This window comes from Patella vulgata, chromosome 2 (assembly GCF_932274485.2).
Source record: "Patella vulgata chromosome 2, xgPatVulg1.2, whole genome shotgun sequence".
NCBI classification, from domain to species: Eukaryota; Metazoa; Mollusca; class Gastropoda; family Patellidae; genus Patella; species Patella vulgata.
The window spans coordinates 61,697,220-61,712,581 of NC_065880.2; the positions used below are offsets into that span (position 1 = coordinate 61,697,220).

Consider the following 15,362-nt stretch of genomic DNA (forward strand, 5'->3'; position numbering starts at 1 on the left):
TCTTATCGTGGCCTCCCCTTACTCCACTGTCCCACTCTGCCGGTTTTGGTGGTTTTTTTTTTTAGTGGATTAGTGTTTAGATGTCGAGTCCGTCTGACCATGGCCCTCCCTTACTCCACTATCCTGCTAATTTGGTTTATCTCCCCTGTGTAGTTTAGTGTTTAGATGTCGAGCCCGTCTAATCGTGACCCTCTCTTACTTCACTATTCTACTTAATCTAACCGTGGTCATTAGATCGTGGATTAGAAATTTTATTCTTATAGTCTTGGTCGTGACGTCACTCTCTTTTGATTGGTTCTTTCTTTTCCTTTGTTTCTATTGGTTCGTGTCTAGTCTATGATTTCCAGGCTTTCCACGTACTTTTGCACCTCTTCCCAATCGATGACGGCTTCACTCACGTGACAGGCCCCCCAACAACGTCACCAGGTCTGCTCGATTACCCTGTTTTTGTCGCCACTGGTTGAACACGGTGAAAATTTGCATGCGCACGTTGTTAGGATGACTCATCTTGGCACTTCTCTGATTCCCAGATGTCTGCCAATACATTCCCAACCTTCTCCCAGATTGCCGGACATGACGTTGATATCCATTTGATCCAGGGACCATCGCTTCATTTTCTTCGGTAACTCGTCCATCCACCGTCGTATGGGATTCTCTTCGTCTTTGGGTTCTAGGAACTCGTCTTTGCCTGTACGCGTAATTCTTCGACCCTTCGCTAACAAATTCCCGAATGATGACATTCTCAGGCAGCTCGTTCTTCCACTGGCCCAAACTGGAACCTTCCGGGGGATTCCAAATAGCATACACGTTCCCCCAACTTTTCCAAGACGGAATAGAATTTCAAGCGCGCCTGGGCGGTGACGAAGGCCGCGATAACTACGATGGTGATGGGATAGCGTTTCTAACAATACCATGTTATCGTTGACTAACTGCACATGTCGCACGGTCTGGGTGACGTCCAACAGTTTCTCAAAATAGTCGCTGGGCTCCGTGATGTATTCGGTCTTGGGAAAGTTGTCTCTCTGTCCGAATTTTCCCCACGCTGTGTTAAGCTGAAGCTTACTAAACGCCCGTATACCTTTGTTTGGTTTTATCGACGTGGGGTCCATGCGAATACCGTCGGTGTCGTACACGTCATTCACGAAGCGGGTCTTGTCTTCTTCGGTGTGACAGGTGTCGGGATAACCGCTACTTTCCACCTTCTTTTTCAGGTAGTGGTTGATGTAACCGGGGTTGCAGGTGATGAATTGTTTCCAGTGCCAGACCTCGTACACCTTCAATACGCGGTATCCCAGGGCCACCGCTTTCTTCAGTTCCAGGGTGACAAACGTACCGACCCAGGCTCGCTGTTCATCGGTGTGATCACAAGGTTGGTATTCGGCAATCTCCCCTTGTTGCATATGTTCGTCGACGCAGCTTCGACACAGGGCAAACGCCAATTTCTGTTTGCGTCTAAAAGGGAGCACCGGGTGGTACAGGCCACGAGGCGGCAAGACCGAACACTGGATCAATCCTTCGTACTGCTGCCAATGTTCTTGATCGGGCTGTGTGACGCTCGTGGGTTCCTTAATGGGAAACGTACCGTACTTGCAGATGTAGGGGTAGAGAGACACCACGTCGATGTAGCGCATGTATTCTCGACCGACTCGTTGACCAACAGTTGGATGGCATTGGTTATCCCGCCGAAGAAAGCGTCGCGGGGCATCAGAGGTTCGGGGCGGGCCATTGCTGATCGGTGTTGTTCCCATTCCAACCATCGAAGTGCTTTGTTGGACTGTTGCGAGGTTGGAAGCGTACCAGTCTTTACCCGGTTTCGGCTCTTGCATCAGGGCTGGAGGAATGACGATGAGGGTGTCTTTTTTTTAGGTAGTGCGTACGTAGTACGCGACTGCAGGCGGAGGCCAGGGTCGGGCTCTTCTCAAATGGGTCTAATCCCGTGTCCATTACAGGAATATCTCGAGAAACACACCGCAACACAGGCGCAAGACATTTACATAGCTTTCACAGTAGGGGAGAATCTCCTGGCGAAAATCAAAGATGTCGTGACGGTGCTGCTCGTATCACTCGTGACATTTCTCTCATTCCGATACACTCATGCCATCTGGATCGTAATTGGTGTCTGGAGGATAGGCGCCCACGTAATCTTCATTCTCCGGTCTGGTGAAGTGGTGAGGGAAATAACCTTTCTTGAGTTCTTGCAGGCCGAAGGTCTTGGACATGTCCCGTAAAGGCATCGGTAAAAAGTTGAGGGAATCGATGAACTTTACCGTGCCGACAGTGATCGTCATCGCTTTACCACCGTTCATAATCACTAAGGGTTGCGCCAGGGAATGTCTGTGCAGCGTCTGTAAAATCAGTCCGTCGTAACCTTTGAAGTTGTGCGCCACGGCGATCACGGGACTCGATTCATGACTGTCATTTATCCGACCATCTACCACCGTACCGTGTCCGTGAGCAGCGAGTTGTAAAAACCATTTTCCCACATCGTCCAGCATGTCTTTACCTTTCAAAACAATTTCTCGCTGGTGATTCCAATATTGGTCGCAGTGCTCTCAGGGTTCTTGGTTGTCGATGCAAATATGACAGCACGTCTGTAGGACACATAGGTTGGGAACGTGCTCACCGGAATCTTGCTGGCATTCAAAGTCAAAGAAGACGAAGCGGGTCAACGTTGTCGATTTGTGTCTGCCTGCCACCGTTCATGTCGATGGGTGATTTTAGCGATTGACAAAACTGCTTTTCAGCCGTGTGCCACTCTCGGTAGATGGAGCACTCGTATTCTCCGCATCGGTGTTCTTCCAAATTTCGCTTGGCTTTGATGACGTCCTACTCCTTCTTGCACTTCTCGCATTTCGTCCACCGATGACATATACTGCACTTGGCTCTGGAACGGGTGGCGAGGTGATTGTCGAAACACTGGCGGCTCATAAACACGCGATGACATCGGTAACAAGTCTTTGTATTGGGATCGGGTGGACAGGGTGGATCTACTTTCTTGCATCCTTGGCACATGATGTGACACGAATGTTTCTCGGCACTATGGTATCCCACCTGGCAGGTCTCGCAAAAATACGACCTTTCCACAAAGGCGGGTGTAGTAGGGTGGTATATTCTCTTTAAGTATTTGGTGTGATATTCTCTTTAAGTATTTTATCCAGTTCTATTGTCCTGTATATCCAGTAAGTTTTGTTTTTCCAGTTGGTATAATTAGTTTAGTTTATAGTTTAAACATGTTATTTTAACATGGTGAGTAGTATTCTGTTACTTAGATACTGTCCTAACATCATGTTTCACCTTTAGTCACTTTTTCTTAGATCTCCATCTTGAAGGCAACAATTTCTTTCTACAGCACTGCATTTACTAATTCGGGTAGGTTTATATTTGTTTAACTTGACTTGACAATATAATACAAGACAATTCCTTTCTAATTTAAATACTGTTTTATTCTCATATAAGTTATAAATAAAATAATACGTGTATAATCAATCTAAAGAAGTAAACACTTATATATACTATTCAAAAAAAGTAGGGGATATTTGATTTTGGGGGCATAATACTAAAATATGCAAATGACTACGAAAAAAGTCACTATAGAACCTAACAGAAGAAACATTTCCAGTTACATGTGACGCCCAAACGCACCAATAGCTACCGCATGGAATGCAGGTGATGCTTGGGATCATCATGGGGGTCCAACCCAAGATTTGCACGACTCTGACTTTGAATGTTACAGTCATTGTGGCATTGAATTCCAGGGTGGAAACATCAGTTTAATTGTTTTAGTGACCAGAAAACAAATTTTGATATGCGTCGGCATTAAACTGATGTTTCCACCCTGGAATTCAATGCCACAATGACTGTAACATTCAAAGTCAGAGTCGTGCAAATCTTGGGTTGGACCCCCATGATGATCCCAAGCATCACCTGCATTCCATGCGGTAGCTATTGGTGCGTTTGGGCGTCACATGTAACTGGAAATGTTTCTTCTGTTAGGTCCTATAGTGACTTTTTTCGTAGTCATTTGCATATTTTAGTATTATGCCCCCAAAATCAAATATCCCCTACTTTTTTTGAATAGTATATTATTCCTCATATTACTGTTCCAGATATTCCTGATATGACCGTTCCTAATATTACTGTTACTGATAATTCTGATGATTCAATTTCTCCACCTGATCCTGATCTTTCCTCTGATGATATTTCACAACCAGTTCTAGCTCCTAAACGACAACGTAAACCACCTACTTGGATGAAATCTGATGCTTGGGTTTTAGAGAATACTGTTTGGCTTTGATTTATATTAGTTGTATCTACTGGTATTTTAATAACGATTTTTTTTTTTTCATTTTTGCATTATTAGTTAGATTATAAATTCCATTATCAGTTGCTTACAGTTTTACTTGATGGCGACTTGGTTTTGTTTATGGATTATGGTTTGGGTATGTGGATTGGTTCATTATTTTTGTAATATATATGTATATTGTTGTTTTTATTATGGTGTACTGTAGACTGTTTAGGGTTGTTCGTGTCGGGACGCCACTTCTTGTGCTGGGGGGATAGTGTAGTAGGGTGGTATATTCTCTTTAAGTATTTGGTGTGATATTCTCTTTAAGTATTTTATCCAGTTCTATTGTCCTGTATATCCAGTAAGTTTTGTTTTTCCAGTTGGTATAATTAGTTTAGTTTATAGTTTAAACATGTTATTTTAACATGGTGAGTAGTATTCTGTTACTTAGATACTGTCCTAACATCATGTTTCACCTTTAGTCACTTTTTCTTAGATCTCCATCTTGAAGGCAACAATTTCTTTCTACAGCACTGCATTTACTAATTCGGGTAGGTTTATATTTGTTTAACTTGACTTGACAATATAATACAAGACAATTCCTTTCTAATTTAAATACTGTTTTATTCTCATATAAGTTATAAATAAAATAATACATGTATAATCAATCTAAAGAAGTAAACACTTATATTTTAAAATGTATGTCTAATTTGGTGTTTGTTTTATCTTTTAGTGTTTCTCTCTTTTGTACCTGTATATGGTTTCCTTATACATTATTAGTTCTAATTCTTCATTTCTTAAGAGCACCTTTATCAGGGTATGTTTCTAGTCAGTTTCTCATTTTGTTATGTTATTTATGTATAATAGTTCTAAATGCTCCATTATTATTACCTGTAATAGGCAATGTATCTCTATATATTATATGATTAGTTATTAGAAGCTATTTCTAAGCTACATCCTTTTTTATATATATTTATTCTTATTTGCTAATTTAGTTATTTTGTCATTTCAGTGCTCTTCTTCTTGTCTTCTACTTGTTCTTCTTTCTGTAAATAATTGGCTGTTTTGTTCCTGTGTATTGTAAATAAACTGTATAGCTGTGTTCCTGTCTTTGTCTCTTTTCGTTCAACCCGCGACCTGGAAAGGGGATAGTCCGTTGTCCATCGATCCTGCTACACGGGCATGGAGGTAATGACGTCGTAATGTCTGTTGTGTAAATACAGGTTCAGATGTTTTGGTGTTCCGGTGACGTATTTTGTTCTGCGATAGATCGCCTTACCAAAGATGGCTTGAGAGAAAACGTTGAGTTGGTATCCATGTTCTCCCAAGCATTTTGTTCCAAGCATTTTGAAGAAAAATGGCTAAATAGAACTGGACAAATAGTAAGATTAAAAGATGGTGCCATTCCAACCATCTTTTTATTACCTACTCATTTACAGGTAAGAAATATCAACCATGGCACTGATACAAACAGTACCGAATAGGGGGGAAGGGGAGTACCAATGTAGGGCACCATGGCATCCATAATCGTGCACCTTTAAATAAACGTCAACAAAATAGGCCTACTGGCTGTAACACTGTGTGCCCATGCATAGTTATTCGTTGAACATTATCTAGCTGGAAAGCATTTTTATTAAGTTCACATAAAGTTCCTGTCATTACGATTTTTTGGTTTCATAACTTGGTTGGTTTCATTAAGTGTGGGTGTGGGGGGCTTTAATCCACACCGGTATTTATTATGTATACACTTAAACATACATGATGCAAGGGCTAAATCTGCCTATTGCAGATCTTTCTTTAGGCCTGAAAAGTAATAGTTATATGGGTTGATACACCATCTCTTTTTTGAGTGGGGCTCCGAGGCGAAGTCGAGAAGATCTCCACTCAAAGAAGAGACGGTGTATCAACCCATACACCGAGAAAACAAGGTATATAACTGACTTTTACTAAATACCTTTTCGAGAAATAGAGATTTTTTCTATTTTTCCCAATTTCAAAAGCATTTTCATTTCACAAATTTATCAAAGTTTCCCATTTAGAGCCCCCCAATTATCTCATCGCAAACGCTTATTTCTACTCAGGTAAATGATGTCCGTACACCGCACGTGCATTTCACGGTTTAAATCAGGTCAGGGAAAATGTTCATAACAGGGATATTGATTGGTTGAGAAAAGCAAACGTCATCCAATCATTTTGTACAATAGCCATTTCTTGTTGTTTTGCCAACATCCTGGCTCCGTCGATTGTAGTGGATGGCAGAAATGAATGCGGGAATTCGTCGAAGAATCATACTTTATAATGTCACAGATATATATTTCTAAGACCGAGAATATCAGTTCTGCAAGAGATTTCTATGATCGCGAAGATTTAGAAGCCTGATCCCTCACAGAACAAGAAATTAAAGCCATGCAGATGAGTCGAATTCCGCCAAACACGAGGAAAAATACCAATTGCATAGGAATATGGTGACACTTCGAGATCAGTACAAAAGATTGGATTTTAACTTTTTTGATAAGCAAGGTACATTTGCTAATTTCCGCACAGATCAATTCATTAACTTCGCGAGGTATTGACATCCACTGACAGACAAACACAAGAACAGCCATTAATTGAAGACGAGTTGGAATTGTAGAGTTCTCAAGTTTGTAGTGTAGAAAATGCCAATGGATTAATTTATACTAGTAATATATTTGGATTACGTGCTGCGGATGAGCATAAACCGCGATAAAATGTGAAAGTTTTTAGTGTTGAAAATGCCAAGAGATTAATTTATAATAGTAAAATATTTGGATTAAGTGCTGCGGATGGACATAAGCCGCGACAAAATGTGAAAGTGTGACAAAATGTGAAAGTGCGACAAAATGTGAAAGTGCGACTAGATATCAAAATGTAAAGAAATGTGAGACAAAATGTAAGAATATGACTGAGAGTGACGCACATTCGAAAAGTGCTGAGATAGTTGAAAATGATGACTCTTTTACCATAACATGTTCAAAACGAGTTGTAGATCTTCAAATAAATATGTAAATCATGATTTTGTTATTTTTGTCCCTTTTCAACTGATACACGGCCAGTTTTCAACTGATACACGGCCACTTTTCAAAAGTGACCGTCAGAAGTGGCCGGGTATCGGTGTATACCCTCCCATTTTCATCAAAGAGCCGAGAAAAAGTATGGGTATAAATTATATATTAGACATTAATTAACTGATCCAGGCCGTAATCAACTCTCGATGGTATTGAATTTCTCTGATATTAAATATATTAGAATGGTTCAGCCATATTTTGATTTAATTTAAAAATGGAGAAGCAGGACTTAGCTCTGAACAACCAGTGCGGTGGTAGAAATTATTGCACACGTCTTGTCAAACCTTCAAAGGCTAATATCTTCGCTCGCAATAGAGTAATTTGAATGAAATTTTCAAATTATTTACTTTACATTATCTATTTTTGAACTATTATAGCAAAAATGGCTAGCTCTTTATCTAAATCTTACATAATGTATCTTTAAGGAATATTTTTAATTTCAGCCGAAACCGATTTTATATAGATCGTCAAAAACATCTAATCGGTCCTTAGAATTAGAAAATGATTCAGCAGAACACATTTTTCCACAAGATGCAGTCACAATTTTACAGGTTTGTAAGTACCTTCATTCAAACCACTGCTGATTTATCATTTACCATAAATAATAATAATAATAATAATATGTACATTTATATAACGCTAATATCTTCGCTCGCAATAGAGTAATTTGAATGAAATTTTCAAATTATTTATTTTACATTATCTATTTTTGAACTATTATAGCAAAAATTGCTAGCTCTGTATCTAAATCTTACATAATGTATCTTTAAGGAATATTTTTAATTTCAGCCGAAACCGATTTTATATAGATCGTCAAAAACATCTAATCTGTCCTTAGAATTAGAAAATAATTCAGCAGAACACATTTTTCCACAAGATGCAGTCACAATTTTACAGGTTTGTAAATACCTTCATTCAAACCACTGCCGATTTATCATTTACCATAAATAATAATAATAATATGTACATTTGTATAACGCTAGTACCCCATGCACAGAGGCATGCTCACAGCGCATATAGTTAATTTGATTAATCATAACATTTCTCAAAAGGATGGGTTTTAAGTCTTGATTTAAAACAACAAAGAGTTAGAGATGATTTAATGACTTCTGGAAGATTGTTCCACTGTTCAGTGAATAAGACATTGACTCCCAGGTTCAATTTTCTGATGTGGTTCCCCTTTCTTTGTCATTGGTGCAGAAGACAGAGGACTTGACAAGAGACAACAGAATGGTTCAGATAGGACAAAGAACCAAGGTTCTGTGTACACATTTGTGTGCGCTAAAAAGACCTCTTGGTGGTTGGAATTCGATATAAGAGTAGGCTGTTGTGCTGCTGTCTGGGCAAAACTTTCCTCTTAACACACTGTATGGCGTATGTCTGTTTTCATTTGCCCAGTCAAAGCAGAACAGTAGGAGGTTAAACCCCATTTCATTTCATTTATGATCAATGTTCACCAATTTGAAAATATTTCTTGTTTACTTCTTAATCTATAATATCAAAAGCTAGTAGGATGTAATGTTTTCCTTTTCCTTTTCTGGTTTCATCATTTTCATATTAAAAGTTCCTTTACCATTTAATTACTGTATGTACTATTATTTTTCATAGGATCATAACTATAATTGTGATAACCCATCAGTGTATAAAAAAAGAACTTTAGACATGCAGGATAGAATTGACGTACTGCAGAAACGTCTGAAAAATACCCAAGCTCGCGAAAGAAGAGCAAGGCGGACTTGTCAAACCTTGATAGACTCTTTAAAAGAACAAAACTATTTAAATAATGAACTGGAAGAGAAGCTCCGAGTTCACAAAGGTACCCATACTTTAGTTGTTCTTCATATTTTCCATTATAAAAACTAATGTTGGATGATTGATAATTTCAATTTCATCTGGCATAAATAAAAAAAATCAATTCCTGTAATACGGTAGGGGTATGGACTTTTAATATAATTTTCAAAATTTTATTTTATAAAACAACAAATTTAATATAACTTGTTCTTGCCTACATGTAAATTTTTTGATATCTTTTAAGATATTCCATGCGAGCTGTTTAAGAAACCCCATGGTCAATACACCGAAGAACAGCGTTATTTTGCATTAACGTTGCATATGTATTCACCAAAGGCGTATGAATATTTTAGTAAAAATGTGCAGCTGCCAGCACCACGTACACTTACTAAGTATGATCATTAATGTAATAAGTAATGAAATAGTAATACAAATTTTGGTCATAAAATTGTGTTTCATTAGTCAGTATAGCACATTTTTTGCTTGTACATGTGTGCTAATTAATAATCTTATTTTCATGTTCAACAAAGGGTAAAATCATCATGTTACTCTCTGGGTATCTAATCATACACTATTGACTAAGCTCAGTTTTTATATTTTTATTTGTCAGATGGTTAGAAAAGATCAAAGCTGAACCAGGTATATCTCTATGCATGTTACAATCATTGAAGGAGAATGTAGAAAAATTCCCAGAGCAATACACTCAGTAAGTATTATTCACAATGTTTTTATAGATTAAATTATTGTTAGAGTACAATGAAAGAAAGAGAGAGAAATGGGGTTTAACGTCCATTTGACACAAACTAGGTCATTTCGGGACTAACATATTCAATTTTATTTCAATAATTCGCTTGCGCGTAGGGGCCTTTAGCAGTGGGAGGAAACCGAAGGACCCGGTGAAAACCCACGGCGTTGGACAGGCGCCCGACGCCTTGTCATAGAGTACAATGAAAGAAAATTATATGTAAATATAACAATTAATAGATCTACATAAACATGATTATATGGTTATAACATAATTAAAAAGTCTTCTTATGATATGACAGAAAACGGATTTTCTATAAATTAAAAAGTTATGTCATTTATATTCACTGATATAAAAATACATGTATTCCTAATATTTACAGCTGCTGTGTAATGGTCGATGCCATGGCTATTAGAAAACAGGTAATCTACGAAAAGCACAGTCAAAAGTTGGTTGGGTACGTAGATCTTGGCACTGGTAAAGATGAAGATGAAGAAGTTGGAAAGGAAGTGCTTGTTGTAATGGCTGTTGGTTTTAAACAAAAGTGGTAAGCCCCTATTGCTTTTTATGTCACTAAAGGATTATCAGCTGAAAGCCAAACTTGCCTTTTGAAAATGTGCCTCCAAAAGTTGAACGAATGTGGTTTAGTTGTGCATGCTCTTACTATGGATGGCCATGCTACTAATATGGGAATGTGCAGAATCCTGGGATGCAACTTTGAACCAGAAAATATGTTGTCTTATTTTGAAATACCAGATCAGACTGATAAGATATGGGTTATACTTGATGCTTGTCACGTGATAAAGCTAGTTAGAAATTCCCGTGAGGCATTGAAATCCATTGTAACACCGACAGGAACTGTTGAATGGAAAGATATTTTGACTCTCAATGATGTACAAAATACTATTGGTTTAACAGCTGGAAATAAATTGTCAAATAAACACGTAAATTTTCAGCAGCAGAAAATGAAGGTAAGAAATAAGTCTTATCTATGCTAATATTTTCATTCGCAATAGAGTAATTACCTCCGGTATCTATCTTCGAACTATTGTAGCAAGAATGGCTAGCTCTTACATATCTTTAATTTAACAGCAATGCTCACAGTTGTGTAATACTATATTTTTTTGCAATCATTGTAGACTTATATAATCTGGTAAATTTATATAAGTATAAAGTTGAAAAATAAATGTCTTGTAATTCAAGACTCCACTTTTCTCCAAACAGCCCTAACTTCGCTCAGAATGAAATAATTTGACTGATTTTCAACATTACCTCTTTTCATTATCTATTTTTTAACTATTATAGCAAGGACTTTCAGCTCTTTAACTAAATCGTAAATAATGCATCTTTAAACACAATTATTTATTTATTTTGATCAGGTCAGTCTAGCTGTACAAACCCTGTCAAATTCAGTAGCTGTAGGACTACATACTGCATTTGAGTTAGGTGTGGATGGATTAGATGGTTGTTCTTCTACAGTACAATTCAATCAGGTAACGTTAAATTTATATTATTATACCAACAGAAATACTGTGACCATACAACTATTTTAAAGATACTTCTGTAGCATATGCAGTGAAAGGAAATGAAATGGGGTTGGAGGTCCTACTGTTCTGTACTATGGCCTACTCTTATATCAAAGAGATTATTCCAAGGAATTATTTATATGCATGCCAATGTATACACAGGACCTTGGTCCTCTGTCTCATAAGAATGACTATACTTTTTCACTAGCCAGGCCCTCAGTTCTGCACGACTGACAAGAGGGAACCACATCAGATAATCCTGATTAACCTTCTTAGCTGAGCCATGGTGACTCCCATATGTAGTGAAAGTTACTGTATTGTCTTGTAACCTGTAGTTAGCATACAATCAATAATTACTTTTGCATGATTTACAGTACTTTGATAAGTTATTTGATGTAATGAATAGTCGGAGTAAATTTGTGCCAGGAATGAAGCAAGCTATAAGCAGTAAAAATACTGTATTGTCCTGTAATGTAACCTTCTTAGCTGAGCCATGGTGACTCCCATATGCAGTGAAAGTTACTGTATTGTCCTGTAACCTGTAGTTAGCGTACAATCAATAATTACTTTTGCATGATTTACAGTACTTTGATAAGTTATTTGATGTAATGAAAAGTCGGAGTAAATTTGTGCCAGGAATGAAGCAAGCTATAAGCAGTAAAAATATTGGATATTATCTCACTTTTTCCTGGAAGTCAAGCAATACTTGCTAACATTAAGAACTTTGAATGTAGAAGGTGATAAGTGTTGAAATGTTTTGCATGATGTTAATGAATGCTTTTTATATGCCCACAAGGAAATATGTGGTTTGATATTGTCATTGCCCCTGTCCGTACGTCATCCACAATTTCTTATGAAATCGCTTCATATTATTTAGGCCTTGTTTCACTTTGTAGAACCTTTTGAACTCTCACTTGACCAAAATAATGATCTGGGGCCGGTTGCTCAAAGCTCTGTTATCTTTTAACGATCCGTTAACATGGAGTTAACGGATCATTAACTTTAACGGAGAGAAAGGTTGTTGCTGGAAGCCCCGTTAACTTTAACGTGTAGTTAACTTGGCGTTATATTTAACGGAGGTGTTGGTCTCCGTTATCTGTTTAATGATGGCATTAGTTGGCTGTAGCAAAAAGTCATAGATTACATTGTACCTATGTAATTTTCTTTAGAACATTCTAGAAGGTTGGGCGATGCGGGCCTATTCCATTTTCTATAGGATGAAATTCTATACTATTTTACAGAATTTTGGTGGCCTGTAGGAAATAATGGCCCCATAATTCTGTAGTGGAAATCCCATAATTTTTTCTACAGATTTATGCTAAAATTTCTAAAGGAAAAAATAAAGTATTCTATGGTGTTTTCTGTAGTAAATTCTAGTTATCCTTTTGTCTTTAATCAAGTTTTGTGAACAGACTGCACAGTTAGTTGTCTCACTGTCTTCAGTTTCTTGTTAATACTAACTTCTATGAAGTTGTTATACATGTACATTGAATTCAAAAATTTAAAATTCAGCCAATGAACAAACAGTATTCTCTTGGATTAACTTTAATGAATCTGTTAGCTAACGGATAATGAAATTGACTTTCCAGCAACAGAAATTTAACGGACCGTTAACAAACGACAAGTTACCAAGATAACGATCCGTTAAACTCTAACGGATCGTTAAAATAACTTAGTTTTGAGCAACCGGCCCCTGATCTTTAGGAAATTGATATTAGTTTCTTTCTCGTTGACTGCATGAACAAACTGTTTGCTGTGGGCAGGGCATATGTTTCAGAAACCTATGTTTTGTATTTTAATGTTTATTTAATGTTTTGTATTGCAAGTAGTAGCTACATAAAATTAATTTCTTTGTTCAAATTTTGTACCTGGGACTCTTATATTAAATGAAACATTACAAATAGGAAACAGAACATTTGTGAGACCTTTAAAAAATCAATTGAGCTTAAATAAAACTAATTTAAAATTGATAATGATGTACATGTATAAGTGTTTACTGCTTATCATTATACCAGGCTAAAAGTTAAACTTAATAAATTGTTATGGTGTTGCTGAAGATGTGTTGAATACAAATATTCACCCACTAGAATATGTATGTACTTATAAGATGAGCCAGGATCACCTAGAGCTATTTTTTAATGCTGTTAGGAGAATGGGTACGTTCTTGATATTATTTTTCTTTTGAGATAAGATTATGCTCATTCATATTCTGAAGGCTTGTTGGTTGAACAAGTAAGGCACTGGATTGCTAATGGTACGAATTACATATTGGGCTGCACTTAAAAGAACCCTTGACAGTGGGGAATTCTAAATAAAAGTAAACTGTAGTGGTGCTATCCGGGAAAACTTTTACCTCATAGCACACTGTATGTCTTCATTAGCCCAGTTGGTGCAGAAAAATAGGAAATTAACCCATTTTAATTCCATATTCTTTTTTGGTTTACAGGTGGATGGAATAATAACCCAAACGTAGTGCAATTTAAGGCTGCCTTCAGAAGGCTAATTTCTCATGTAGGAGCCAGTGCATGTGGTGAAACTGGTAACGTTGTTGCCAGGGATGATACTGCATTCATCCATGCAGCTACAACCTGGTATGTTCCACCAACATCAGAGGCCGAAGAAGTTCAAGACGTAAACTCCGATATCAGTTTTTATTTCAGGTCTTTAGATTCTCTAGTTGACACCATTCTTGTGTATATAAGTGGTTATATTGTAAGAAAAATTTCACCTTAAATTACATGTAATATTTGTAAACTTTCTCTTGTATCTGATAATCCTGAAAGTCATAATTCTTATATTCTTCTAAGTTTAAGAAACAAAGGGGGCCTTTATATTCCTTCAAATGGATTATTGTGTGTTATGAAATCTTCTGAAAAGCACATCAGAAGTTTAACTAGTCTTAAAAAGTCTTCCAGGAAGCTTTCTTCATTAGAATTACAGACCAGGGTTTTAGCAGATATTGGACATCTTGATGTCTTTAATTTTGATAACCACATTTTAGAAACGTCCTGTGGAATCTCAAATCATTACATCGACTTGATAAGATTAATAGTTAATAATTTCTATCTTGTACGCCAGTTCCATATAGTTAAAATTACAAAATTTGTCAGAGAAAGGAGATAGCATAAGGCATAAACTAAACAAAACTGTCTTATTTATGGGACATTAACAGAATCGAAATGGGGTTGATCGTCCTAAATTTCTGCATTAACATGCATGTGTAAGTTATGGTAAAAGTTTGTTGTTATAACAGTTTGTTGTAACTAAACGTCTGTTGTTATTACACGTATGTGTAACTAAAAGTCAAAAGTTTGTTGTTATTACACGTATGTGTAACTAAAAGTCAAAAGTCTGTTGTTATTACACGTATGTGTAACTAAAAGTCAAAAGTTTGTTGTTATTACACGTATGTGTAACTAAAAGTCAAAAGTTTGTGGTTATTACACGTATGTGTAACTAAAAGTCAAAAGTTTGTTGTTATTACACGTATGTGTAACATGTGTAACTAAAAGTCAAGCGTCTGTTGTTATTACACGTATGTGTAACTAAAAGTCAAAAGTTTGTTGTTATTACACATATGTGTAACATGTGTAACTAAAAGTCAAAAGTCTGTTGCTATTACACGTATGTGTAACTAAAAGTCAAACGTTTGTTGTTATTACACGTATGTGTAACTAAAAGTCAAAAGTTTGTTGTTATTACACGTATGTGTAACTAAAAGTCAAAAGTCTGTTGTTATTACACGTATGTGTAACTAAAAGTCAAAAGTTTGTTGTTATTACACGTATGTGTAACTAAAAGTCAAAAGTTTGTTGTTATTACACGTATGTGTAACTAAAAGTCAAAAGTCTGTTGTTATTACACGTATGTGTAACTAAAAGTCAAAAGTTTGTTATTACACGTATGTGTAACTAAAAGTTATTACTCAC

General features: G+C 36.8%; 1 protein-coding gene across 1 annotated transcript; it reads left to right on the forward strand.

Annotated features, from left to right (window-relative positions):
• The first annotated feature begins 4,429 nt into the window (after positions 1 to 4,429).
• Positions 4,430 to 14,774, forward strand: LOC130010700 (uncharacterized). Its single transcript, XM_056098565.1, has 12 exons — positions 4,430 to 4,836; positions 5,019 to 5,102; positions 5,298 to 5,724; positions 7,815 to 7,922; positions 8,161 to 8,268; positions 8,980 to 9,187; positions 9,407 to 9,554; positions 9,773 to 9,868; positions 10,290 to 10,454; positions 11,287 to 11,400; positions 13,449 to 13,589; positions 13,880 to 14,774. The coding sequence occupies exons 3-10, from the start codon at positions 5,515 to 5,517 to the stop codon at positions 11,294 to 11,296; spliced, it is 1,053 nt and encodes a 350-aa protein (XP_055954540.1). The 5' UTR covers positions 4,430 to 4,836; positions 5,019 to 5,102; positions 5,298 to 5,514; the 3' UTR covers positions 11,297 to 11,400; positions 13,449 to 13,589; positions 13,880 to 14,774.
• The last annotated feature ends 588 nt before the right edge of the window (positions 14,775 to 15,362 follow it).